This window comes from Dunckerocampus dactyliophorus, chromosome 7 (genome assembly GCF_027744805.1).
Source record: "Dunckerocampus dactyliophorus isolate RoL2022-P2 chromosome 7, RoL_Ddac_1.1, whole genome shotgun sequence".
Taxonomy (NCBI): Eukaryota; Metazoa; Chordata; class Actinopteri; order Syngnathiformes; family Syngnathidae; genus Dunckerocampus; species Dunckerocampus dactyliophorus.
In genome coordinates, this window is record NC_072825.1 from 25,939,997 (window position 1) to 25,965,470 (window position 25,474).

The window sequence follows — 25,474 nt, forward strand, 5'->3', positions numbered from 1 at the left end:
TCGTCCCTCCCTGGAGTGTTTCTCTGGATGACGTTAGCAGCCAGTGTCCCTCCTCCCGTGCGTACAGGAGAAAGAAGCAGCAGACCGCCTCTGATTTGTGCGCACCACCTCCAGGCGCTGACTCGCCGACTCAAGCCGAGGATGGCGTCGCTCGGCGCGGGGCTGCATGTCAGCCGCAAGCGGTCAGCGGGCAGGAGTGCGGCGGTGGAGAGGAGGAACCTGCTGACTGTGTGCCGGTAGGAAGCCGTCATCATGTGCAATCAAGACATCAGTTGACCGCAGATTTATTCATTGCATTTTTTTCTACCTCCATTTTTAATAAGCGCTTTGTTTTCTTACTTGCAAGCCTTCATTGACATCCATAGGGATATACTATCATTTTGCAGAGCATTGAAATGCATGAACCTCTTCAGTTAGTCATGAAAATCCACTTTACCAACTGCTGCCTATATGTAGGACATGTAATCCAGATTATTAGGTAACATTAGTTTGACAGCAATGCCGTTTGACACATAAAACTGAGAAAAAATAGTAGATCCTCCTCCAAAGCTTTTCCCAAAGTTCCTGAACAAGATTTTTACATACTTTTACCCATAAGATGATTTTATTTGTCTGCTGTATGCATTACAAACACTGCTGCTAGGCAACGGATGCAGGAGACAGCCAGATCATCTGCTTGATGGAAAGGTGGACAAACAACTTTGTAGGCAGACTCATCCATCCACTCTCCCTTCTGCCTCATTAGTTGGAATGGGATTAGGTTTATTACGACTGGGGAGAGCAGATGTGTGCATGTCTCTTGCTGTGAGACTACTTATAAAACATGACAAAGGAAAAGGAACATTTTTAAGGCTGTGCCTCAAACCCAACACTTGCATCAGTACACTTCAATATGTAGGCCTACACTATGCGTACTAAGTTTTGGTGGTGTAGTGCCGTCCCAAATCCATTACTGTCAAATTTACCGGAAATGACAATGGCAATATTCCTCCACGTCTTCGTCTCTCTTTTTAAATTGCGAATTGTAACCACTCAGGTTTATCAGCTATGTAGCCAAAATGACGATGATTGAGGGTGATAAGCGTCCATCGCTGCACACTCGGGTACTGACAGTGCACTGTTTTTGACGTACTTTTCAGTGTGAATGCACTTGCACACTCAAAATGCAAAGTGTAAGCAGGGAAGTGCGTCAGTTGAGACATCGCCTACAGTAAATGTCCAATCTGAAAAAGGTTCTGTGTGCTAACAAATACTCTGATCGGTTTCAGTTTTTCCGTGAAGACCCTCTTGGACCGCTCCTGCTTGGAGAGCATGGACGATTCTTCTGCAGATTTAGTGAACTTTGTGTCCATCCTGGAGCATATCCTCAACCATCGACTTAAAGGTAATCTCTAACAGAAGTCTCCTTTTGTTGCTTTAGAACCTTGATTGAAGATCTCTTTCTGTCCTTACATCACTCAGGTCAGACCTCTTGGTTTGGCTACGAGAGTCCTAGGAATTTCTGGGATTACGTCAAAGCAGCCTGCGGTAAAGTCTCTCATAATTGCATCCGAAGCATCGAGTGTATGGAGAATGTGCGAACGTCCAAAGCTAAGGTGAGACGGTTGTAAAGATCTTTGTACGTCACACTTCATGTCTCACATTTCAGCCCCAAAAGCAAAAGTAGGAATTTTTCACACGGTTCCTCTGCAAGTATGGAAAAGTATGGAATTTGATTTTATACATTTCTAAATTGAAATTTCTGGCAAAGTATAGAAAATGGAAACAGAAGTATTGAACAATATTCATGTTTACCACTGTTCTGTTTTCTAAAAGATACAATGATGAATAACTAAAATAAATAAATAAATAAATGGACGGATCTGTTTTTCTAAGGCGCTTGCAGGGGCAGCTAAGATGTTTGTGTGAGAGCACGCAGTATGCAATGCATCCTGGAAAACATTTAGGAAGATTGACAAGTTAAATGGCGAACCCTCCAATCTTATCCTCCTCCAATCCATTTTAAGGCCCGCCCAGATATCGTCAAGTTTTACTGCTGCTTCAACAGACAGGGGATGTCCACACACATTCTGTCCCCATATTGGACAGAACTCATAATGGGCCAATGTCAATTTCCTGAGTGGCTTAAAAAGGCCAAATACTGTATAAGGACTAGTTAGCTAAAGATCCCAAATGGACACAAAAAGCCAAATGCAGACTTTGTGTTAAATCTTTTGACATCTGCAACATGGGGCCGCACGGTGGTCTAGTGGTTAGCATGTTGGCCACACAGTCACATTTAGGGGATCTGGAAGATTCGAATCTCTGTTGGGCATTTCTGTGTGGAGTTTGCATGTTCTCCATGTGCGTGCGTAGGTTTTCTCCGGGTACTCCGGTTTCCTCCCACATTCCAAAAACATGCATGTTAGGTTAACTGGCGACTCTAAATTGTCCATAGGTATGAATGTGAGTGTGAATGGTTGTTTGTCTATATGTGCCCTGCCATTGGCTGACGACCAGTCCAGGGTGTACCCCGCCTGTTGCCTGGAATCAGCTGGGATAGGCTCCAGCATACCCCTTGCGGCCCTAATGAGGAGAAGCGGCATAGAAAATGGATGGATGGATCTCCAACATGGGGGTAGCAGCGGTTGTGAGACATTTTTTTTCTTTCTTTCTTTGTATGAGCTACACTATCTAGCCATAATGTGCTGGGAATTACAGTATAATAATAATGAAAGCAAACAATTAATTCCTTAGTTAATTAATTATTAATATCATAATTAATGATAAACATCTATTTATGTAGTCTGGACAAGTATATAATTTTGAAACGTGAAACGTCCGTAGGAGCCCTGTTTTTAGCCTACTTTGCTTTATCCACTTTGGAAGCAAACAAAGAGGTCAGTCAGGAAAGATTGGCAAAACGCGTGCGCGCGCGCGTGTGTGTGTGTGTGTGTGTGTGGGTGTGCGTGTGTGTGTGTGGAAAAAGAAGGAACACAACACAGTTTTATCAATGGAACAAAAACAAGCAATTGCTGCAACACTGTTTGGAACTGATAACTTGTGCAGGCTTTTGTGTGGTGTTCAAGCTTTTGACACCTTCATGTCCAGTAAAGCAATGACACTGGCAGATGATGTGTTACAGTGGGGGTACAGTGAAACCTGTTTAGCTCGACACCCCTTGGACTGGTTGACTGACGCCGACATAAGCAGGTATCGATGTAACCAAAATTGAAAACAAAACCACCCATTGCTTGCACATTTACTTGTGACTTTGGCCAGGATTTTTTAACCTACGGCAGTTTGTTGACATGGATGTTCTTCCATTTTTGCATACTTTTATTGGAATACTTGTGTTTTCACATGATATTTTATACTCTGGTCCAACAGAGCTGCTGCATTTTGTTAGTTGCTGTGGCAGAATCCAGGTGAATACTGCCCGGCTTTTATTTTGAAGCATACATTTCACTGAACAGGAAGTCATTATGTGCATGTTTTATGGACGCTGTGGTAGAGACAAAAAGTGAACAAAAAACATGAAAAGCAAAACAAAGGAGTAATACAAAAACAAATAGCTTTTTTTTATGTCACATGCAAGCAAGACGGAGCCGCCTTTCACATAATCGGCATCTTTATTTTATAGTAGTAGTAGTAGTAGTAGTACTTTATTAATCCCACAGCAGGGAAATTCATCTGTTACAGCAGCAAACAAGATACACAAGTAAAGAATGCATAGTGACTACAACATGGTTCAGGTGGTGCAGGTGTTGTAGAGCCTGACAGCGGTCGGTATGAAGGACCTGCGGAACCTCTCCTTCTTACATCGTGGGTGTAACAGTCTGCTGCTGAAGGAGCTGCCCAACAGTGTCATGTGGCGGGTGAGAGGTGTTGTCCATGATGGATGTCAGCTTAGCCAACATCCTTCTCTCCCCCACTTCCTCCACGGAGTCCAGAGGACCGTCCAGGACAGAGCTCGCTCTCCTGATCAGCCTATTGATCCTGCTCCTGTCCCTGTCCGTGCTGCCCCCTCTCCAGCAGCCCACAGCATAGAAGATGGCTGAGGCCACCACAGAGTCATAGAAGGTCCGTAAGAGAGTCCTGCACACACCAAAGGACCTCAGTCTCCTCAGCAGGTGGAGGCGACTCTGGCCCTTCTTGTAGAGGGCGTGGGTGTTGACGGACCAGTCCAGTTTGTTGTTAAGGTGAACACCCAGGAATTTGTAACTGTCTACCAACTCTATGTCCGCTCCCTGGATGTTCACCGGTGTAAAGTGAGATGTTTTCCTCTGGAAGTTAATGATCATCTTCTTTGTCTTGCTGGTGCTGAGTTGCAGCTGGTTAAGCTCACTCCAGCTGACAAAGTCCCTGATGACCCTCCTGTATTCCAGATCATTCCCTTCCGAAACACAACCAACGATGGCTGTGTCATCGGAGAACTTCTAGATGTGACACTGTGTGGAGTTGTGTGTGAAGTCCGAGGTGTAGAGGGTGAAGAGGAAAGGGGAGAGCACCGTACCCTGAGGGGCACCTGTGCTGCAGAGGTTATTACATTATCACATTATTATTATAGGACATTATCTTATAATGTAAGATTAATGTCGAGAGCAGCAAACATTAACCGTAGAATTGAATCAAATCGTATCGTTTGTACACTGCATCGAATCATTCTGTTTTTAAAATAAATCACTTCTGAATTGTGTATCTAGATTTGAATCAAATCGTCTGTCACAAAGAGATTTAAATCCCTTCCAGAAAGACTCGCTAGGTTTGTGGGTTGTCGCTTTTTTGTTGTTTTTTTTTTAAAAAGACTACATAGAAGGGTCTGAATATCCACTAAACTGGCAACACTGATGCCCCCTGCTACATCTTCTTTTTCGCTGACAGACCAGGCGTGTATGAGGTGTGTTTAGCAGCGTTGCGATGCCATCTTTGTAACGACAAGCGACCTTCACAGACAGTCCCATTATAATGTGTTAATGAGCGAGAACGAACAGGTGGTGGCCAAATGTATTTGTTAAATGAATGTGTGGGGAAACACTGCTTCACGTGCCGTACATGAACAGAATAGAATGATAGTGACGGAAAAGTGGAAATTAGTTGAGAAATTCCACAACCAAAAAATTTGGATTTGTCTTTTCTTATGTTTCTTATGTCCACACGTGGTCGTCACATGAGAAATAACGGTGAGTGAACAAATCAACACTGATTGAATATGCTCACACACATTCAAATACAGGTTCTACGTTATGACAGTGAAGTTGTGATATTGCGAGGAGTGTAAAATTACAAGAAAAAATTAAAAAAGGTTTGATATGAGTATAGTCGCATACTTGTGTTACGATGAGGACTGCTGAGGATGTCATGTGACTTGAGTATAAAATAGTAGCAGTGGTATTAGTGGTCGCAGTAGTTGCAGTACTATACTCGTAAAATTTCTTCAAGGTTGGCAGGTCTGTTTGTCATTTATGCCTGAGCAATCCATACAGTGTTTTTTACAGATAAATAAATAAATACTACAAGTTCTCACAAGTTTTAATTGTATTTAGTAATCAGGGGTGTGTAAAAAAATAAATAAATTCTGCCCCCTTGGGGGGCATGACAGAAAATAATTGAAAACCACTGGTTTAATGTGTGTTTGTGTGCTGTTACTGTAATACTATTTTGTGGAAACTAAAATTGTGTCAGTGATAAATTTCAGAGTACTATGACTCATCAGATGCAGTATGTGGAAGCATGGCCTCACAGCCTGGTGGTTCTATCTTCAAATGCTCAGCTTTCTCAGCGTGGACTTTGCGTGTTCTTTCTGTGCTTCCATGAGTTTACTTCTGGTCCTCCCGCTTCCTCTCACATCACAAAGCCAAGCCTGTTAGGTTTATTGGAGATTCTTAAATTGTCCATAGCTGTGGATGTGTGTGTGAGTGGTTGTTTGTATATACACTCCTGATCAAAATTTTTTAGGTTAGTTGAAAAATTGCAAGAATTTACAATTTGCACTGTTGGATCATAAGTCGAGGTTCAAAATGCAAATAGAAGAATGTGAGTGACACAAAAACATTTGAGAAAGCAGTTTATTGCAAACAAGCATAGGCTGTTCATCAGCTGATGAAAAGTTTAAGAGCTCAGCCTTTAAAAAACAAAATCAAGGCAATCTTGGCAAAATTTTGAGCTGCATAAGCAAGGCCTCTTGCAGCGCGCCATTGCTGCTGAGGTTGGATGCAGTAAGACAGTCATTTGAAACTGCTTAACACATCCTGAGGGTTGTTGAACAAAAAGGTCAAGCGGTGGACCCAAACAAAGTTCACCGGCCCTGAGCTGGAGGATAGGCTTGGCTGTCCGTCAAGGCACGTGACGACCCTCGGCCCAAATGAAGTGAATGTTACTGGTGCCGAGTGCATTCCAATAACCATCAGACGCCATCTGCAAGAGAAGGGTTTTAATAACAAAAAACATCTTCAAAGGCCTCGTCTTCTTCAACGCCACAAAATTGCCCATGTGGAATTTGCACGAGAGCACCAAACATGGGAGTTTTATTCTCTGATGAGAAAAAATGTAACCTTGATGGTCCTGATGGCTCCATCGTTACTGGCATGACAAGGGGATCCCACCTGAGATGTTTCCACACAGCATAGTAGAGGGGGCGCCATCATGATCCTTTAATGGAACAATGGAGCTTCAGGTTGTGCAGGGGCGTCAAACGGCAGCTGGCTAGGCAGAGATGTTGCAGGAGGCGTCCCTCATGACTTAAGGATGGACAACAGGACAACACTACACTTCACAATGCCCACCTGACAAAGGGCTTCTTCCAGAAGAATAAGCTCACTCTTTTGGACCATCATGCATGTTCCCCTGATCTAAATTCAATTGAGAACATTTGGGGATGGATGGCAAGGGAAGTTTCCAAAAATGGACATCAGTTCCAGACAGTTGATGCCCTCCGTGAAGCCATCTTCACCACCTGGTGCAACATTCCCACTAGCCTCCTGGAAACACTGGCATCAAGCATACCAATTTTTGAGGTGATTAACAAGAAAGGCGCAACCACTGATTGTTGATTCCTTTTTTGACCATTTTATTTCTATTTGAGTGGGATTTCTGGTTTTTTTTAGCTATTGTCTTAAAGTTTAAGACTTAAACTTTTGATCATCTGATGAACTGTTTCACTTTAATGCTTGTTTGGAATAAATTTCTTACTCAAAATAGTTTTGTCTCACTCCCATTTTTCCTTTTTTGATTTTGAAGCTCTACTTAGAACCTCCTTAAAATTTGACAATGCAAAATGTAATTTTGCATTGTTAGATCAGGGGTGTATGTGTCCTGTGATTGACTGGTGACCAGTCCAGGGAGTACCCTGCTGTCAGGGGAACTTGCCCCCAACCACCAATGAACTAACAAAATGACACAGAAAACAAGATTTTCATACATTGGTAAGAAAATTCTTAACACCTGCCTCTCACACAAAGTCAGCTGGGATAGGCTCCTGCTCACCTGCGACCCTGAACAAGATAAGCGTTGCCACACAAGAAAAATGAATGAATAAAAGCCTGATTGCGGGTTGGATTACTGCCAATAAAACCTATTTTGTGAGATCTTCAGCTAAAACCTCTGAATGTAATAATCTCAAAATACCCGTTTTCCACCATATTTTTGTCTCTGCAGGGTCGAGCGTGGATCCGGGTGGTTCTGATGGAGAAAAGATTATCCGAATACATCTCATCTGCTCTGAGGGACTTGAAAGCTACCAGGTTGGAGTGTGCGCCTCGCATCCTCATACGACATTATGCACTGATTGGGCACTGCTTTAGGAGCACGGGATTACCGCCTAATGTCAATCAAAAGTCAGCATTATTACAATTATGAAATCATTGTACAGTGGAAGCCATTTAACACAAGAACTCAGATTGGCTGACTGAAGTGATGCAAAAGCGTTAACGTCATGACTATCGCTCACGTGTTTTTGCAAAAAGACGATTCGCTTTTTTTTTTTTTTTTTTTTTTTTTTTTTTAGACTTGTTAGCCACCGGAAGAAAGATTTGCATACGTACAAAAGCATGGTCCGCACGGTCGAAGCTATTTTCTGTTCCGTCGACAACCGCTTACGAGGCGTGTCGACCACTGTGTTTAGCCAACGAGCTAATCAACTGAAGCAGTCGGTCCCAACGTGAACAAACGTGTTTGACTGCAGGAGGTTTTATGACGAAGGAGCGATCATGCTTGGAGAAGAGGCGGGTCTTCTAGCGGACACGCTCATCGGGCTCAACACCATCGACTTCAGGTACCGATGCTCTTCTACCTCGTCCCTTTTTGTCCTAGAGCTGGGTCAGGCTGTCGGGTGCAATAGTTGCGGTGGCATCCAGCTGGAGGAGGGACACAAGAGTCAGGGGCGAGGTTGCTCAACCTGTTGGTTTTGTTTTGTAGTGTTTTAGTATGATGGACGAGGAGTCGTGAACGAGCCCTGTTATTACGTAAAATACTCCACCACATCTGCTGTCATCAGCTATCCTGTCTTGTCCCTTTAGCTTCTGTCTGAAGGGAGAGGGTCTTGATGGCGGAGGCCCCTCAGTGATTGACTACACGCCTTACTTGAAGTTCACTCAAAGGTACTTGTGTCCGTGATGACCTGTGGAGTGTGCGTGGATGTTCGCTGACGACAGCGGCGTCGCTCCCCCTGTGCGCAGCGCAGACAGCATCAGCAGCGACGAGGAGGAAATGCGCACCCTGGGGAGCAGCGGCAGCGAGAGCAGCACGCCCGACAAAATGGCCACGGCCGCCTCCATCTTCACCGAGCAGAGCAACTTGGTCAGCAAGTGCAAGCGTCTGGAGCAGAAATATCGCATGGCGCTGGAGCAGAAGGTAACCCCGATCCAGGATGAAAGAAATCTTGACTAAATAAAATATGCAGTGTGACATTTTCCTGAATGCCATTTGGACATTTCACCAGAGCAGGGTTCTTACTTGTGCTTGAAATTTCTTTAAATGCGTCATTTTTAATCCTTGTGCTTCAAAATGCTTCAAAATGTTAGGTCCACAAGTACTTGGAAAATAACAGATGATTTTTTTCCACTGAGTGTTAGTGTGCTGTCTAATAATATCTCATTAATTATGGATTTCTTTTCTTTTCTTTTTATAATATACAGAGGGCCAATAAAAAATGAAACATGCGACTGTGGGCAGTTACACTTCCTGTCCCTCACTTCTTGTGTGCCATGTGGGAGTTCAGTACGACTCTGTAACGTACCGAAAAATATGATTACGACTACTCTACATGTGCTGTTAAACCCTACTTTTTAAGGAATTTTATGCCCCCCATTTTCAGCGGCACAAAAGTAACATAAAATTCAGCAGTCATATCATCAATTAACCAGTTCCGTTCCTTCCGCCAGGTTTGACGCATGATGTGGTATGCTTTGGATCATGGCCTGCTGCTTTCCTTTTCCTTTTGTGATACATTGAACCTCCTTTAATGTGCTGTGTTATGTGTCTGATGACAGTGCCGTGTGTTGTGGGGATGGGCTGAGCAATCAAATCAGTTGAACACGGCGTTAAAACTGGTTTGGATTGCAAACACCCCCACGACTCCAGTCCCCACATTTTTTCCCTTATGTTATAATTTTATTCTCATAACCTAGCAGCTTTTTTCTTTTGAATTTTTGTTTTTTTCATAAAATAATTCAACTAGAAAAGCACTCAGGGAGCACAGACCACCAAGCACCGTAATTCCCCCTGATATTGTGATTCACACCATAAATATTAGTCTTACATTTATTTTATTTACATATTTAGATAATGCTAATGTTAGCATGCTAGCAATGCTAACATGCTATGGTTAGCATGCTAACATGTAGCATAATAGTGCTAAGTGTTTATATATGTATCTATGAAAATGGCTAAAAATGCTACTATGCTAATGTTAGCATGCTAGCAATGCTAACGTGCTAACGTAACACCTAGTATGATTGTGCTAAGTCTTTACATAAGTGTTTACCTATGAAAATGGCTAAAAATGCTACTATGCTAATGTTAACATGCATGATAGTGCTAAGTGTTTATATATGTCTCTACCCATGAAAATAGCTTTAAAAAAAATGCTAGTATACTAATGTTAGCATGCTAGCAATGCTAACGTGCTAACGTAACACCTAGTATGATTGTGCTAAGTCTTTACATAAGTGTTTACCTATGAAAATGGCTAAAAATGCTACTATGCTAATGTTAACATGCATGATAGTGCTAAGTGTTTATATATGTCTCTACCCATGAAAATAGCTTTAAAAAAAATGCTAGTATACTAATGTTAGCATGCTAGCAATGCTAACATGCTACCACATAGCATGATAGCAGAATGTACCGGGAAGGCTAAATGTCCCAAATGAGTTGAGAATTTTTACTTTGCAACGGTCTGAATCGGTTGAGAAATGTGGAAGTAGTCAGAACTCTTTAGATCAAAGGCATTTTGCGTTCCGGAAGAAAAAAAAATGGGTGAATTTTTGTGCTGTGGCTCATAGCATGAATGTCCTGACTTTGTTGAATGAGTTGTTGTTGGAATGAGATGAATCAGTTGGGAAATGTGGAAGTAGTAGTAAGTAATAACAATTTTACAGAAAAGTGTGAATTTTAGATTTTTTTTTTTTTTGTATAAATATACGTGGCCTGCCTGTCCTGAATGTGTTGAACAGTTTGATGTTGGAGTGGCGTGAATCACTTGAGAAATGTGGCAGTAGTAGCAGGTAATTAGTTTTAGGGAAAATTTGGAATTTTGGATCACCCCCAAAGTGGAATGAGGTCTTCAATATCCCATTTCTAACAATTCTAACAAAAATTTCATCCAAATCCATTCAGAACTTTTCAAGTTATTTTGAGCACAAACAGATAAACGCCGGCAAAAACATAACCTCCACGCTGCGCTTGTGGTTTGCACTGCGCTTGGCGGAGGTAATAAATATAATAAATAATGCAGGGCACCGTACATACTGTACGTGTAAATAATTGGAAACTAGGTGTTTATGATAATCCGTTCAATTTTGTAGAATTTACAAACATCGTATTATTGTCTTGTCACCGTCTGTTCTCACATTGACGTCCGTTCTGGCCCAGACACTGCTGACAATGGAACGGCGCACATCACTAAACAATTGCCTTGGGATTTGTTTGCATTCACACTTTTTTAGAATGAATTAGATTTTTTGTTTATCTTTCAATTTAATCTGACTCCCATTATTCATTTCAGTGGATTTAATTGACAAAGGAAAACCAAACAATTGATTTATCAGCTGCTAACGGATGTACGTGTATACATTTTTTGGGGACACTGTAGATATATTTTATTCTCGCAAAATTAACTTTATTGTTGCTAAATTATGATTTTTTTTAAATTCTTGAAATGTTACAATTTAATTCTCATAAAATAGCACGTTATTCTTATAAAACTATTAAGTTTTTAAAAAATAATCAAATAATTACTCCTAATCACATACACTCCTGATTTTAAGACCAGTTGAAAAGGTGCAAGAATCTACACTTTGCACTGTTGGATATTTAAGGAGGTTTTAAGTAGTGCTTCAAAATGCCCCAAAAAATATATGGGAGTGGGACAAAAAATGTTTTGAGTAAGCAAATTTTTGCAAACAAGCATTAAAGTGAAATAGGGTGTTCATCAGCTGAGACCGTAGCTAAAAAAACAAAACAAACCCCCCCTAAAATAGATATCAAATGTCCAAAAAAGGAGTCAGTAATGAGTAGCTGTGCCATTCTTGTTAATCACCTCAAAAAAGGGTTTGTGCATGCTTGATGCCAGTGTTTCCAGGAGGCTAGTGGGAATGTTGCTCCAGGTGGTGAAGATGGCTTCACAGAGAGCATCCACTGTCCGGAACTGATGTCCATTTTTATAAACGTCCCTTTCCATCCATCCACAAATGTTCTCTATTGCATTTAGATCAGGGGAGCATGCAGGATGGTCCAAAAGAGTGAGCTTATTCCTCACATTGACGTCCCTGCACAACACTGAAGCTCCATTGTTCTATCAAAGGAAAAAGCAGCCCAGATCATGATGGACCCCCCTCCACTGTGCCGTGTGGAAAACATCTCAGGTGGGATCTCCTTGTCATGCCAGTAACGATGGAAGCCATCGTTTTTTCTGATCAGAGAATAAAACTTTCTTCCACCTTTCAGTGTCCCAGTGTTTCAGTGTTTGGTGCTCTTGTGCAAATTCCGAACGTGCAGTTTTGTGGCGTTGAAGGAGACAAGGCCTTTTGTCTTCTTAAAAGCCTTCTCTCGCAGATGCAGTCTGATGGTTATTGGACTGTACTCGGAGCCAGTGACAACCGTCATTTGGACCGGGGATGGTCCCGTGTCTTGACGGACAGCCAATCGGATCCTCCGGCTCAGGGCCTGTGACATTTTTTTTAACCTACCACTTGACTTTTTTGTTCCATAACCCTCAGGATCTTTGAAGATGTTTCCTGACAGAAAATGACATTAAATCCACATTTTTGCCAAGATTTTGGCTTTTAAAAACTGTGGTCTTAAACTTTGGAATTAGCTGATGAACAGGCTATTTCACTTTAATGCTTGTTTGCAATAAAATGGTTACTCAAAAAAAAATGTTTATCTCACTCCCATTTCTTATTTTTGCATTTGTCTATTTGTCGTCAGTCTTACCTGGAGGAGCTGGTTCGTCTGCGTGAGGCCCAGCTGGCTGAGGCGACGACTCATCACAAAGCTCTTCAGCAGAGCCTGGTTGACACGCACCTGTCACACTCGCTGGAGAAAGAGCAGCTGGAGTTTATCATTTTGGAGCTGCAGGACCAACTGTGAGTTGTATTGCCCAGGTGATGGGGTGGTATTGCCCAGGTGATGGGGTGCTGTGTGCCACTGAGGACACAGTGAGGCGCCTTGACATTGCAGGTGTTCGGAATGGGATATTTTCCACTGTGTTCTGGATGGGTACTGCAACATCTACAGCATCACTTATCTACAGCAGAGAGATAACACATTCACCTTTTGTTTGGAACAACGGCACCCTGTTCTTTTTAATTAATCTACACACAGTTTCATTATCGTTGCATAATGAGTCACCCTTTCTTTCTCCTGGCTGAGACGCCCAGCCTCTTGAAACCAGATCAGACCACCGACAAACAGTTAACGGGAAGTTTCCTGATCATTGGGACCGCCTCCACAGCAGGCTGATGAAGAAGAGGAACTCGGTTTCACTTAGAAATCGCATGGTCCTCTCTAGACCTTGGCTGGTGGGCTGACCGTCCTCTCCAGTGCTGGCATTGGATTTGCTTTTATTCACTCCAAATAACTTTTGCACTCAGGTGGTTATTAAATTTGGAATTAAAGAACCCGGGTGGTTCCCAGCCTGCTGAAAGGGCCGCACCGAACACAGGGTTGAATTAAGTGTGCATACGTGTCTACATTCAAATTCATTAAAATAACTAATCTAATTATGGGAAAGCCTTCTTGCTCCTGTTTGACAAATCATTCTTTGTAGGCTTCTAAATCCCTATTGAATACGTGTCACGACGTCTGGCGCTGAGGAGCACTCTCCCTCTTATTAAATGCAAATGGAGCCATCGTTCACGTAATCCGATGTGTGCACGTCCACTCACCCTTCTACCCACAGACTGAAGAAAGGTTGATCAAATGTAAATGTTTTCATCCAAGCATGACTCAACAAAACAATGCTACAAAATTGGAAGCACAGAGGGGAGCGAGAAAATGCTAGCTGTCGGTAAAGCGGCAGGCTGACTACAACATCAGCGGTTGTCGACATAACCGAAACCAGCCGTTGCTTGCACGTTTACTATTCACTTGTGACTTTTGCCAGAGACATAAGGAGAATGGGTGACAATACAGGATTCTTCAACCTACGGCAGTTTGTTGACAAGGTTTTCCTCCATTTGTGGATATTTTTATTTAGATTATACTGGTGTTGATATTTTGTACTCTTAACAGAGGTGCTGTAGTAATTTTGTGGTATGTCTTGCCTGTGACAATAAAGCCATACCTGTCAACGTCTGGATTGGAAAATAAGGGACATTTTCCGGAAAATGGGGAAATAATGGCACTTCTGACGCTCATGACACACACGAAAAAAAAAAATCTGGGGCGGGGTGTGAAGATCTGAGTGTCTATTGTGGTTCAACCATGTTATTTTACTTTTATTCTGAAGGCCTGGGGCAGGTACAACCTCAGGCTTTTGTACATGCCCAAATCTTTCTCCTAGTGGCTAACAATTTTAAAAAAATGAAATGGGTGCATTTTCTTAGCTGTTGTGGTGGAATCCAGGTTTTTATTTGAAGCTTACTTTGTTCTGAACAGAAAGTCACTGCGTAACTAGACAGTAGGTGTGACGCTATTGCCACACTGCTTAACCACAATGGTGAAGTTAACAATACTACAACACGTCGACATAAACAAACCCAAACCCAGAAATTGCTAAGGATGCTCAGCCACCGGTCATTATCGGTGATCGGCACATGCCGATCAATGCCTTTCACCAAAACCAATCACCTGTGGCTCGTACTATTGCAGCCTGCGGAGAACCCTGTGTGCAGTGTAGTGTCCACTTAAGCGGACACTTTTTAGTAGTAGTAATAAGAACACGGTGGACTGGGACTTGACGAGTTGGTTTACAAAGACAGGTTGTCGACACAAGCAGGACCAGTTAACTTAAGCGGGGTCCACTGTTAACCACTTCAACCACCCTACTAAAGATGTTAAATAAATACCTCTCAGATTGTGTCAACCAACCCAAATTCATCATCTTAAGCCAATAAGTGTTCTTTGTCGTGTGTCTTCAGGACAGTGTTGAAGAACAATGATTTGCGGTCGCGGCGGGAACTGACTGCGCACCTCACCAATCAGTGGCCGTCCCCTGACGCTTTGGATGCCAACGCTGTCGCCTTGGACACGCTGCTTGTGAGGAAGAGCACTGGACAGTGGGAGGAGTATGTCAATGGAGGTTTTTGTCTTTTATTGTTGTCCCTGCAGAGACATGGGACTAACAATAATTTGGCCCTACTGTTTAATACAGCATGTCCAAAATAGTTGCCATGTGAAGCAGGCAATGGGTTATTTGATTCATTTATGTATTACACAGTCGGCCTCGCTTGTCTATGTCGATCAACTCATCAGGTCCTGGTCCACTGTTTCATTACTAAAAAGTGCCCACTTAAGTCGGCATCGACACAGATGGTCGACCGCTTTTGTCGGCATAAAATTGTCCAGCCAAAGCTCTGTCGTCTGCCACCGTTAAGTCTAAACTGACAGAAAGCACATCTATTTGGATTCATGTTTGCCTTTTCTTTCCACTTTATTGAGTTATCTTGTCTGCTGCTGTGTGCAATATTTGTTTTGCAGCAAGAACCTCCATAACGTGCCTGCAGATATGAGCCTATCACAGATGTCCCTTGAACCGTCACATATGCTAACGCTGGAGGCCAAAGCAGCCTGTACACACTGGCCCCGCCAAGGTACACATGCAACACAGTGCTTGTCCAGTCTTCAAGGTGTTGATCTTATCCCGTCCCACCTAGGAAAAGAGCAGACGCCATCTCTCAGGGGGCTGTGCGGCTCTCTGACCTCCGTCAACAGTTTCAGGTCTCTGGCCAGTCTGAGATCCAACGAGTGTTTGGCCAGTCCTGCCGCAGAGGTCAACAGCCCGGGGTTCACTCCCACGTAGGCCCACGCCACACACAGCATCCAGCAATCCTCTCAACGTGGTTTTATTTTGTAGAAATGTATGTTCCATGTGCGCTTTGAGAGCCATGTTTATTCAAGTCAGGGGTGTCCAAAGTATGGCCCGGGGGCCATTTTCAGCCCGGAGCTTGTTTATTTTTGCTTGTTTCAGTTGGCCCTTGGCAGATTGTAAACATCAAATAAACTCACCTATTAAGATTTATTAGATAGTACACTGATGTGTCACCTATAACAGTGCTTCCTCATCATTTTTGGCTTGTGTACCCCCAGAACCTTTTTGTCATACCATGAGTACCCCTTACTCACACGTGTTGATAATTCTCCAAAAGTAGAATGTAACGCAACTTATGATTTTGGCGCAGCTGTGCCACAGGTTATTGTCTCCCTGGGGAAACTAGTTGTAGCGCACACGTTCCATTTTATTGTCTGGCTTAAGATGAAATGATTGAGAAAATTGACTTACCTTGGAAATTAAATGTTTGCGCATGCCCCCTGCAATTTTCTCACATACCACTATGCATACGCGTACCTCAGGTTGGGAATCACTGACTTATAACACCAAGCTAAGATGTTGTTTTGTCCAAATACCTTAGCATGCACTACTCACGAAAAGAGATACAGTGGACATTTGCGATTCAGCATTCATTCAGATTTTTGGTCAATTTTTTTTTTTTACAAATCTTTTAAAAATATTTAAATATTATATATATTAAATATATTAATACTGATATTATAATGTCCTATAAATATCACGAGTATTTATGATAATACACTAGGTCCTCAACCAACGAACACAATTGGTTCCAGACGACCGTTCTTATGTCGAATTGTTCTTAAGTAGGGGAAAAGGTAATATTACCAATGACATAGGTACTACATGTACGTGTATACATATACAGTATATGTGTATGTATGTAAATATGAATTTGGATGCAGTAGTAATATTAAACAAGGATAATTAATGAAAAAAACAATAATAAAAATGATATAATAATACGTAATGATAAATGTTATTTACCTTTGAAGAGGAGTGGTCGAGCATACGTCGTTGTGGTGGAGGAGGAGATATTGAAAAAGGACGAATCGTCTTCGTTGTTAGACTCTTCTAAAAGAGGTGGTGTTCTGTGGGTGGTGTAGAATTAAGCAGGCCTATTAACTTTTCATAAACTTTAATCACACGCTCTGTCCGGGTTGTATCATACAGCTACAATGTAGCTTTCTCTACCCAGCGGCTTCCTGGACCTGTTGGTCCAATTAGCAGTGTCACAGTGCCCTCTACTGGTCAAGCATGTAGCAGTATAAATAATGGAGTTACAGTACTAAAAGGAAAAATACATGAAAAAAATAGACCAGTCGGCTTGTGTTCGTATCTCCGAAAGTTTGCATGTCGGATGTTCGTAAGTTGGGGACCTAGTGTATGAATAAACACATCCAAATATATATTTTCAAAAAGGCCTTTTTTTCATAGAAAACATCTCATTCATCATAATTCGTTAAGAATTTATAATAATGTGACAATACAGGTAAAATGTACAGCATATAGAGCCTGTATTTTTTTCCACATATTTTTGTCTTTGGTTTTTTCATCAAGCTTTGAGATTTCGCACTTTGTTCTGCATCACACTTGCATTAAAGACATTACACAGGCTGTAGAAATTCATGGTTTGTAATAAATGTTTCTGCAACATTCTATTATTGGCAACATGCTGACAAACAAACTGGCCGGCGCCATGATGCAACACAGTGTGCACTCAAAAAGACGATAAGGGTGGCATGGTTTCTTCCCTGTATTTGATCAGGAAATATGCAAATTCAGCACTTTTTACTTAAGAAAATGATTTTAAAAACTTTGGAATCATACAGAAAATACATTTATAATACAGTTAAATGAACAAATATTCATATTTAGTTATTTCTGGATTTTTCACGCTCCCCTGACCACACGTCACTGTTCGTTAGCTGTGAGTACATATACATTTTGTAGTTAAAAATGTCTTTAATAAGTGTGTGAGGCACAGTGAAGAGAGGCAGGGAAGGGTTATAGAGATGAATCTAGTCAAATCATGACCACAGCCACTTTTATTGCAAATGTTGATCTGAAGTTGCAGGAGAACAGCAACGGCACGCTAGTGGGGTGGGGGTCGTGTGTCAACAATAGACATTTGTATGTGGACGTCTCGATTACTTGCAGTTTTTCGCCTTCGGCTGATGTCCCGCAACGTAATCTGCACAAACTTTTTGTTAGTATATTTGACTTGCATCTTAACTGTACAAAATGGATCAAAGTGCCCCCCGCCTCCTTTCATTTTTCTGTATGCGGCCCTCGCTGGACAAAGTTTGGACACTCCTGACATAAGTGGTGTAGCATTTCCATTGTTAAAATGCGCTCCACTCATTGTGTACCTTTTAATTTGAATGCTTTGTATTGAGACACATTGTCAGAGTCCTTACATATGAATGTGCCAAGAATACTACAAGAGTTTACTTATGTTTTCAGGTTGATGTGTCCACAAAGGGATCGTCATACCTGCACTTTTTCTCACATATGCCAGCCATCCATCCGTTTTCTTCCGCTTATCCGGGGTCCGGGTCATGGGGTCAGCAGTCTCAGTAGGGAAGTCCAGACTTCCCGGACCGTCATCGTGTAACGCAAACAGACCATCTTTAGTAGTTCTCAGGTGTTTTCTTTTGTGTGTGCCTTCGCGTTTTGTGCATAATGCAGTATTTTGTTCTCAGGTCGTGACCACTATGATTGATATTCTCCCTTCAGTTGAATCAAACGTACTCCCTTTAATTATTATTCCCAATGCTGTCGTAATTGACTTGTGGTAACCGTGATCAAACCTGTGGAGCACAACAACACTCAGCTTTACTGCTTCTTATAGCACCCATTTACACAGACACATCAGACAAACTATGTTTTATTGGACTCATTTTGGCTTTTTTGAATAAACATAATTTGAAGAAAAAAAAAGTGCATGAAAATATACAATATCAGGTTTTACACTGTTCAGCTTTTTCATCTCATCCTTCAGTTGTTGGCATCAGAAACTATCATCTCTTGGTAGTAAGAACTAGGGATGGGCAAAATGGAAAGAATTGATTTTCCATTAATAGCATCTCCAGCAGTTGAGGCTCTATTGATTCAGTCTGCTGACTAAAGAAGTTGAGCTACGTTATGCAATGGCGCAACTTCTTCAGGCACCATTATTCTGCTCAAAACAATACTGGCGTGGCAACGGGAGTTCAGAATATTCCGATGGTTCATTTTCCCCTTAGTTGGTGGAGGAAATGTCCCCAAATGTCCCCAAAAGCACATGCCCATGGATGTTAAGTAATACATAGTATGACTTATAATACATCTCTATACAAAAATGTAAGTTGTGCGTCATCAATGAATATAAAATTACAAATACTATCATTAAAAGTGTTTTAATATGCTTTCTGCAATCTCGGTTCTGCTTATTTCAAAGCTTCACAGTGTTTTGTTTTTTTTTTTCTTAAATTGGTTCGATTTGGAGCGTCTGAACTCATGATCTTTCAGGTCTTACTGGTCTGCAGAGGTCCAAGTGTCCGTTCCTGGTTGTGCTTGCGGAAAAAAGCCTTCCCGAACTCGTAGGTGCTGATCATGATGGCGCAGGCCGGCGCCACTTTGATGAGGCGAGGGAGGAAACCTGGTGAAGACGAGAGCGGCCTTAAAGGAGACAAAGACGTCTGGCAACAAAGGTTGGCATTCACACGCCACACCAACCCGCAAACAAGCCTGTGACGCCATGTTGTGCCACAATCCTCTTCATCACACTGAAGGTGGAGGAGGCCTGGTGTGATACTGTCAACATTGAAACACCAAGCAGCTGTTCATTGCCATTGGGAAAAAGTAACATGAAAAAAATGAAGACTGCATGCTTTAGTTACAATTCATCGCTTGCAGCTCCCCAAGTTCCACCTGCCGTCTGGTTTTGACCACGTCAAATGGTAACGTCACTATGGAGGCAAACTGAAAGAGAGCGGAACAGCTGTTTTGAAAATGTTGCTTCTACAACCCCTGGCAAAAAATATGGAATCACCAGTCTCGGAGGATGTTCATTCAGTTGTTTAAATTTGTAGAAAAAAAGCAGATCACAGACATGACACAAAAATAAAGTCATTTCAAATGGCAACTTTCTGGCTTTAAGAAACACTAAAAGAAATCAAGAAAAAAAGATGTGGTAGTCAGTAACAGTTACTTTTTTAGACCAATCAGAGGGAAAAAATTACGGAATCACTCAATTCTGAGGAAAAAATTATGGAATCACCCTGTAAATTTCCATTCCCAAAACTAATATCTGCATCAGATTAGATCTGCTCGTTATATTGCAATTAAACAGGAGTGATCACACCTTGGAGAGCTGTTGCACCAAGTAGACTGACATGAATCATGGCTCCAACACAAGAGATGTCAATTGAAACAAAGGAGAGGATTATCAAACTTCTTAAAGAAGGTAAATCATCACGCAATGTTGCAAAAGATGTTGGTTGTTCACAGTCAGCTGTGTCTAAAATCTGGACCAAGTACAAACAACATGGGAAGGTTGTTAAAGGCAAGCATACTGGTAGATCAAGGAAGACATCAAAGCGTCAAGACTAAGCAATATGTCCTGAAAACAGAAAATGCACAGCAAAACAAATGAGGAACAAATGGGAGGAAACTGGAGTCAATGTCTGTGACCGAACTGTAAGAAACCGCCTAACGGAAATGGGATTTACATCCAGGAAAGCTAAACGAAAGCCATCATTAACACCTAAACAGAAAAAAACAAGGTTACAATGGGCTAAGGAAAAGCAATCATGGACTGTGGATGACTGGATCAAAGTCATATTCAGTGATGAATCGCGAATCTGCATTGGGCAAGGTGATGATGCTGGAACTTTTGTTTGGTGCCGTTCCGATGAGATTTATGAAGACGACTGCCTGAAGAAAACATGCACATTTCCACAGTCATTGATGATATGGGGCTGCATGTCAGGTAAAGGCACTGGGGAGATGGCTGTCATTACATCTTCAATAAATGCACAAGTTTATGTTGACATTTTGGACACTTTTCTTATCCCATCAATTGAAAGGGCGTTTGGGGATGATGAAATCATTTTTCAGGATGATAATGCATCTTGCCATAGAGCAAAAACTGTGAAAACATTCCTTGAAGAAAGACACATAAGGTCAATGTCATGGCCTGCAAATAGTCCGGATCTCAATCCAATTGAAAATCTGTGGTGGAGGTTGAAGAAAATGGTCCAACCTGCAAAGCTGATCTGGCAAAAGCAATCAGAGAAAGTTGGAGCCAAATTGATGAAGAGTACTGTTTGTCACTCATTAAGTCCATGCCTCTGAGACTGCGAGCTGTTATAAAAGCCAGAGGTGGTGCAACAAAGTACTAGTGGTGTGTTTGAAGTATTCTTTTGTTGTTGTTTTTTTCATGATTCCATAATTTTTTCCCTCTGATTGGTCTAAAAAAGTAACTGTTACTGACTACCACATCTTTTTTTCTTGATTTCTTTTAGTGTTTCTTAAAGCCAGAAAGTTGCCATTTGAAATGACTTTAGTTTTGTGTCATGTCTGTGATCTGCTTTTTTTCTACAAATTTAAACAACTGAATGAACATCTTCCGAGACTGGTGATTCCATAATTTTTGCCAGGGGTTATATTTCTATATTTCACATTTATTGTTAACATGGGGTGTCCCAACTTTTTCACAAGTTTACATGCAGGTGGTCCTCGGGTTACGATCAAGTTGCGTTCTGAGACTGTGATGTAGTTTTAGTGTAAATGAGAACTTAGTCACACTGCTCGCAGAACGTATGGACGTATAAAATACAATAATACGAGCACAACTCCTCGTTTTGTATGCCGTTCAAACTTGTGCCAGGCTAGTCTGGATGGCTAACTTACTCTTCTCCCAGAGTAAGTTCATTAGCATTCATGGACGTGTCTCCTCTTTTGGAGCATTTTATGATGCTCATTTTCACTTCCATGGTGATGGCTTTCCTTTTCTTTGGCACACTCCCACTTGGGAGACATAATAAAGTCGGGGTGTCCCGATACAACTTTTTATATATATTGATATTGTAGCCTTGAGTATCGGCCGAAAGCGATGTCAATCCGATCAGATATCAGCACGTATCATTCATACTTTTATTACTTATTTTGTTGTGTGGAATGTTACTTGATGAAGTGATATTACTCATCAAACAAAGTGCAATAGTCAGCAATCATGCATGCGGTTTTAAGTGGTGCTGCTACTTGGAATGTGCGTTGGGTTTGGTCGTGTTGAACTTCCTTGGTTGTGTGCCACCACGGGGGACTTGTGCATGGCGGGTTTTGCACTCGGCTGCAGCATCCTTTTCGGGCGTTAATGTTGCTCCTGATCCTCCCTAGCTTTGTTAGCACATTAGCACACACTGTTGTGATCATGTGGGCTCTCTCTGGCCACTGCTGAATAGAGAGTCCTGGAGCGGAGTCTGGAAGTGTTCTTATCATAGATTTTAGATGCGAGCTGATATAATCAGATACTCGTTTTTTTTGCTGATATCTGACCGATAGCTTTCATGTGCTTCTTCGCCGGTGTGCGCTGTAACTAGTTTTTGAGCGAGACACGTGTTTATGGACGTTGTGAACGTAAACATTGTTAACCGAGTACCGCCTGTATAAGATAACACTTCCACTCCTGAACCGCTGCACACAAAAGGGTGAAAATGTATCGCCTGTGTTATTATTTTTCTGACAAATACACCATGTAGTGGCACTGTTATTAAACCCCAAAAGGCGTATTGACTTGAAATTTCTCACACAATGCAGCATGCTCTACAAAACACCCACTGTAACTTTTGGGTGGTTAGTTGAAACACGAAATCCGGTACGCACCTTTAGGGGAACTGACAAACACCTGTGTAAAATTTGGATTTGATTGGATGAAAATCATAGCTGGCATCAAGCATCTTTGCAAAGGCACGGGAGGGACTTAGAGATTTTTGTCTAATGAGGATATCTGTATTACATGTATGCTAGCATGTCTTCCAAAGCATTATGACCACAACTCATAGGGGGCGCCACATTTACAGTTATGACTGTTAGTAGCAATGGTGATGCCCTGCACTGCATTATGAAAGGAAAATATAAAAAATAGCTCTGTCAGCATAATGCAGTGCAGTGGTACACCAATGCAAACCACAACAATAAGATGACTGTTATATGAATATCTCTCTGGCATGAAATCTCATGAGATCATGCGTGAATGGACATCGTTTGCCGACTCACAGAGCCAGACGTAGCGCCCGATATGAAGGTCATGGTGAACGTGGGCTCTCTGGTGTTGTAGCGCTTGCACAGCCACTTCTTGCCCCTCTCGTAGTTGTACCAGTACATGGCGGAGAAGGGTACGTCTCGGAGCAGAGTGGGCCCCAGGCCTCGCCACAGGGACAGCCAGCCGTCCGCCTCCACCGCCGTGCGAACGCAGGCGGCCAGCTGGTGGTACGACTGTTTCTGGGACTGGAGCTTGGTGCGCATCAGCTCGAGGGGGCTGATCACAGAGGCCGCGCCCACTGATGGATGCACAGAGTATACGTTAAGTCAAGTGCAGGGTGCCAAATAGTTATTTTTTTACTCTTGCAGTTATGGATGTCGATGAGGCACATCTGCGGCTATCCGGATTTACAGTGGTTAGCTTCCTTTTACACTTGTGTGACAGTAAAGAATGTGCATGAGGTGCGTCTGCGACTATTAATATTAACAGTGGTTAGCTTCTTTTTACACTTGCATGAGTTAAGAATGTGCCTCTGTCACTTCATATTAGTAGTTCACTTCTTTTACACTTGTGTAACAGTTAAGAATATGCATGAGGCACATCTGACTATTAATATTAACAGTGGTTAGCTTCTTTTTACACTTTATGTGACTTCGGAATGTGCATGAGGCATATCTGTGATTATTATTAACAGTGGGTCACTTCTTCTTACACTTGTGTGACAGTTAACAATGTGCATTAGGCATATCTGTGACAATTCATATTAACAGTGGGTAGATTCTTTTTACACTTGCGTGAGTTATGAATGTGCACGAGCTACCTCTGTGACTTCATGATAGTGGTTCACTTCTTTTTGCACTTGCATGAGAGCTAAGAATGGGCATGAGGTGCATCTTTGTAGAGCTTACACTATACTATAGATTGTGAGGAAATGTTTAACACATAATACTAGCCTTTTCCGTCAAAGATTGTAGTGTGAATAACTTTTCATGCAACTTTATGCCCTGCACAACAAATATAACACTGCTGTCAACGCAAACATGTAATCATGGTGAAATGCATCACTGTGATGGGATAGCACACCTCTAGCGACAGCTCCAGACACCATTGGCGCGAACTGTGCGTGGTCGCCCATCTTGACCCTGAGCTTTGTGCACAGCTGGTCATAGCTGGTGAAATAGATGACGGTCGCGGGCACTGCCATCACACTAGAGCACACATGAGACAACAGACCACAAACATGAATCATCTTAATAAACAAGGGCTGCATGGTGCTTTATGGACCGGAAAAGCCTCACAGCGTTGGAGGTAGACCACTCCACAATGACCTGATTCCTTCATTGCGTACTATCCTAACAAAGGCGTCCTGCAGGAGCACAAAAAATTCATTTATAATGCATTTTTTTCCTCCCAATTTTGAGATTTATGTTCAGTTTTGTTTTGTTACCGCTGTGCCATTAAAGTGGCCTGACATTTTGTACCAGGCCTTATTGTTGCCATTCTCACACACACATATGTGGTCCATCAGTCCATTGCAGTAGACGAAGCATTTGCCTAAACATTTAAAGAAAATACATGGCCGGGGGGGCATGCCAGTCAAAAGTTTAGACACACTTCTGCATGTTATTGAATGAGAAGGTGTCTCCAAACTTTTGACATGTTTTGTATTTTACCTTTGGGGAAGGGATTTTTCTGTGCTTGAAGTCTGATTTTTACAACATCCAAAGGTGTGACTGGGAAGAGACAAAAAAAAACATCAAAGTCCACTCACCATCCACAACGTTTGTAAATATGTTTTACAATGACACCGCTGCTGGTATTCATTGAATGGGGTTCATAATTAACCGGAACTAGTCATTGCGGACTAAAGGTCTTAACGTGAAAAATGTAGCACCAGTTCACTTATTAATACAATAGCAAATACTGTACGTCACATGACACACTCACCAAATAGAGACGTGAGCAAAGCTCCGGAGCAGGACGCCGCCATCTGTTGGATGGGAGTAATGCCATCATCTTTGGCTTTAGAGGACGGACCGCTCATGTCTTTTTGAAAACACAACAAGACACTGCATGTTAAACGTATTTTGATACGAATCTGTAAGGCAGTATTCATGCAGCCATAAACTCGCTGAAGACTGTATTTGTGAAAATCAACAGTGCCCTGTAGCTAACTGAAGCTAATGCGAGGACGTATGGACGTTCCCACCTGCAAATGCTCATTTATGTCAACACATACTTATGGCATTAAAATAAACACCCTTCTCGGAGCTTTCCGTTTGGCGATTTACAGTCACTCCTGTCCTACAATTTGCAAAACAGACACTTTTATCAAACACGTGTATTTACCTCAGGTCTTGATAGTCACGGATATTGCATGACGGAATGTTTCATAACATTAGTTTCTGCTTCGCACTTTCTTGAAACTAAAAATTAAAGTTTCACGCATTGCCAATTACAATAAAGTTACACTTATGGGTAGTCGTAATAACACGATGTTACTCATGTATCTTCTA

The 25,474-nt window shown here is 41.9% G+C and overlaps 2 protein-coding genes across 5 annotated transcripts; one reads left to right on the forward strand and one right to left on the reverse strand.

Moving 5' to 3' along the window:
- Positions 1–4: 4 nt before the first annotated feature.
- rundc3b (RUN domain containing 3b) lies at positions 5–19,126 on the forward strand. Of its 4 annotated transcripts, none has more exons than XR_008571956.1 (11): positions 5–236; positions 1,269–1,384; positions 1,462–1,595; positions 7,636–7,721; positions 8,162–8,251; positions 8,496–8,576; positions 8,655–8,829; positions 12,628–12,785; positions 14,781–14,898; positions 15,340–15,452; positions 15,516–15,662. XR_008571956.1 is itself a non-coding variant. In XM_054781027.1 (11 exons), the coding sequence occupies exons 1-11, from the start codon at positions 28–30 to the stop codon at positions 15,659–15,661; spliced, it is 1,455 nt and encodes a 484-aa protein (XP_054637002.1). In that variant the 5' UTR covers positions 5–27; the 3' UTR covers positions 15,662–19,124. The 4 variants fall into 4 exon arrangements, 3 of the variants coding, with proteins under 3 accessions (XP_054637002.1, XP_054637000.1, XP_054637003.1); XM_054781027.1 differs by having other exon boundaries at positions 14,781–14,927; positions 15,516–19,124; XM_054781025.1 differs by having other exon boundaries at positions 14,781–14,927; positions 15,340–19,126.
- slc25a40 (solute carrier family 25 member 40) lies at positions 18,584–25,351 on the reverse strand. The gene is made up of 11 exons (XM_054781029.1): positions 25,308–25,351; positions 24,906–25,004; positions 24,632–24,691; positions 24,406–24,512; positions 24,257–24,324; positions 24,042–24,166; positions 22,973–23,256; positions 19,594–19,675; positions 19,430–19,507; positions 19,230–19,352; positions 18,584–18,752 (listed from the first exon to the last, which is right to left on the reverse strand). The coding sequence occupies exons 2-11, from the start codon at positions 25,000–25,002 to the stop codon at positions 18,733–18,735; spliced, it is 1,044 nt and encodes a 347-aa protein (XP_054637004.1). The 5' UTR covers positions 25,003–25,004; positions 25,308–25,351; the 3' UTR covers positions 18,584–18,732.
- Positions 25,352–25,474: the final 123 nt, after the last annotated feature.